Genomic DNA, 3,246 nt, shown 5'->3' on the forward strand with positions numbered 1-3,246 from the left:
CCATAGCTCACCGCCGGGCCTCCTCCTCCCCTCCTCGCAGATCCAGAGCACAAATCCAAACAGCACACCATTCGCCTGTTGGCTTCCCCCTCCCTTCCCCTCACGCGCGCGACCTCGTCGTCGTCGTCAGCTCGGAGATCTCGCCTTCCCGCCGGCAGCAGCCATGGACGCCGTCGACTCCGTTGTGGACCCCCTCCGTGAGTTCGCCAAGGACAGCGTCCGCCTCGTCAAGCACTGCCACAAGCCCGACCGCAAGGGTAAGGACCGCCACAAGCTCGCCCGCTCTCCTCGTTTCGGATCTGGTTTGTTTCCGTCCAGATCTGACGCTGATTTGGCGCGCAGAGTTCACCAAGGTCGCGGCGCGGACGGCGATCGGGTTCGTCGTCATGGGGTTCGTCGGCTTCTTCATCAAGCTCATCTTCATCCCCATCAACAACATCATCGTCGGCTCCGGCTAGGTGCGAACGCGTCTCCTCCGATCCCGTCTCCCTCTTGCTTGCACGGTTTAGTTAGACTTGGTTCCTGTTGTCTCGTGCTGTGATCTGTTGGATCTGCGGTGTACGCGCCTGCCCCCAGGGATTTTGCGGCTGCAGGCCTGCGAAATTGAGTTCCGTTGACATTCGGCTTTTGAATATGTTGGGTTTTAGCACATCTTCTTAGGAAATTCCTGCTCTGAGCAATATTTAGTATATAAGTTAGGTTTTAGTAGATCCTGCTAATTTCCTAGTTTGTTAGGAGAATTGGGATGAATTCAGGGTAGTCAGCTGTGGGGAACTGGGGGTTGACTCTTGACTTTTAAGTTCGTTTCAGTGTAATTTATCTGACAAGTGCGACCAGACAAATTGACATTCTGAATGGATTGTTTGTCACAAGTAATAAGTTGTTTTTACTTTATGAGTAATGTTTTGATTTGATAGTACTATCCTAAAATTTCCTCTTTCGCCAGATCTACGCTGATTGGGCGCGCAGAGTTCACCAAGGTGGCGGCGCGGACGATGATCGGGTTCGTCGTCATGGGGTTCGTCGGCTTCTTCGCCAAGCTCATCCTCATCCCCATCAACAACATCATCGTCGGCTCCGGCTAGGTGCGAAGGCGTCTCCTCCGATCCCGTCTCCCTCTTGTTTGCATGGTTTAGTTAGACTTGGGTCATGTTGTCTCAAGATGTGATCTGTTGGATCTGCGGTGTGCGCGCACAGTCCTGCGATCTGACCAATATTTAGTAAGCTAGATTTTAGTAGATCCTTTTTTCCTCCAAATAGACCTGCCAATTTCTACCTTGCTAGGAGAATTCAGATGAGTCAAGGGTAATCAGCTGTGGGGAACTGGGGTCATGCGTAAGTCATTGCCGCTAGTTTCCTCCGCAGGACGAATTGGGGGCATAGGCTGGTTCCTCACCACACATTTGGGAAAAGAGGAGCTTTTGCAATGTTTCGCTGTTTCTGCACATACCACCAGTTCGCCCAAGTTGGTGTCGATTCAGTGCATCTAAATTGGCACCTACTGAGTAGACAGGTTACATACCAATGTTTGTCCATGGTTCGTGCTATGTGTCGATGTATTCTTCATTCTTTAATGCACCTGTGTTCACACATGGCCAGCTTTATGTATTCACAATATAAAGTTGATCTATACACGCATGGCAAGCTTTTGTAAAATAAGAAAATAGGTAGGAGTCAAAATATTGTAGGACACGTGTTATGCAGTGTTGATCTATACTTTAATGCACTTGTGTTCACGCATGGCCAGCTTTATGTAGCAGTGTCGCATGTGACCTCAAAAAGGCTTTGAAAATCCTGATTGAAAATGAAGATGGTACTACTGATTCTCAGACCAGGAACATTGTGTTTCCTGAGCTCTTCCAATCCATTTCTTAGAATCCATGCTGGTGGTGTCTTCTACAATATGTGCATTATTCTATTTACCATGTTAGCTATGGCCGACCAGTCTGTTCTATCTGTTTCATGTGGTCGTCCGATATGTGTGGTGCCAACTGCCATTTCTTTGCTAGCTGATGTCAATAGTCTTTTGGTTCATACAGCTTAGTGCCTCATATATGAATGCTCTTTCTGGGTTTTTCAATTTCTCTTCCCCCTATCTTTTGCTGACTACACTGATTATATGCCTGTTCTACACCAATGTTGTTTTCTTATGCTGGTCCTATGTCATGGGTGTTAATATCTACTACCTATTTACTGCTTGTTGTGCAAAATATTTTGGTTATTGTAAATCATTCCCTGCTGTATAAAGTTTGGTTTTAGTCTGTTGCATTTTGTTGGTTCCTATCTTGTCAATGTATACAACAATATGCTTTCTTGGTGGCCATTTGTGCTTCACATTTTTTGGGTATGCTACTTCTCTAATGAGTGGGTGCATCTCTTCTTTGTTTTATCATTCTATATTGTTTTCCTAACCTTTTTGGTATTCTGCTTTCTCCTTGCAGATGGCAAGCACCATTTTGTTGGTTCCTGTCTTGCTAATGTCTACAGCAATGTGTGCGTCCTCTGTCTCATCTGCGGCATTACCGTAGGGCAACTCATAATGGGCCTATCAAGCATACTGACCTTGTGATGATAGATAAAGAGGTTGATTTCAGTGCCATTCTGATAAATATATTTTTAGCCCTATGAATTGAAAAATGAGTGCTTCTTGGTTGTTTCTGTTGTTGGTCCAGAAGATTCTTGGTGCTTTTAGTGCAGTACTATACTATGCTCCTTGGCACTTCTTGCTGTGTTAACTAAATGGTTTAGTCCTGCGCTTCATAGAAGCAGTTTTAACTAAATGTAATGAACTAATTAAGTGCCTTCTTTTATTGTTGGCTAATCCTTTGGTTTTATCGCATGCTACATTCTACTCTCTCCATTCCTAAATATAAGTATTTCTAGAAATTTCAAATGGGCTACAACATACGGATGTATATGATGATATGCTACCACTCTAATAAGTCCAAGCACTATAAACCCTATGAACTTAATAATGATACTCTGCATGCTATGAGTAAAGTGCTCTATTTTCTTGCGTCACATTGTATGAATGAGTATATCATCTTAACTATCTGGGGACAAAAATCATTGTATTAGCTGAATTTGTGTTATCTTTCTAAAGAACTTGTCCTGTTTTTTTGAATGTTCTGTTCATAATATATTGGCTCCAGTGTTTTGATTCTTCTCTTCTGATTCATGTAACAGGGCGACGGCCGAAGGCATGATGATAGTTCTATTGATGTCCTAGTGTAGCGAAGGTAGCCT

At 44.3% G+C, this 3,246-nt stretch overlaps 1 protein-coding gene across 1 annotated transcript; it reads left to right on the forward strand.

The window, feature by feature from the left end:
* Positions 1–111: 111 nt before the first annotated feature.
* On the forward strand, positions 112–567 carry LOC119314948 (protein transport protein Sec61 subunit gamma-like). Its single transcript, XM_037589660.1, has 2 exons — positions 112–257; positions 343–567. The coding sequence occupies exons 1-2, from the start codon at positions 164–166 to the stop codon at positions 456–458; spliced, it is 210 nt and encodes a 69-aa protein (XP_037445557.1). The 5' UTR covers positions 112–163; the 3' UTR covers positions 459–567.
* Positions 568–3,246: the final 2,679 nt, after the last annotated feature.

The sequence above is a fragment of the Triticum dicoccoides genome, chromosome 1A, assembly GCF_002162155.2.
Source record: "Triticum dicoccoides isolate Atlit2015 ecotype Zavitan chromosome 1A, WEW_v2.0, whole genome shotgun sequence".
In the NCBI taxonomy this organism is placed as follows: domain Eukaryota; kingdom Viridiplantae; phylum Streptophyta; class Magnoliopsida; order Poales; family Poaceae; genus Triticum; species Triticum dicoccoides.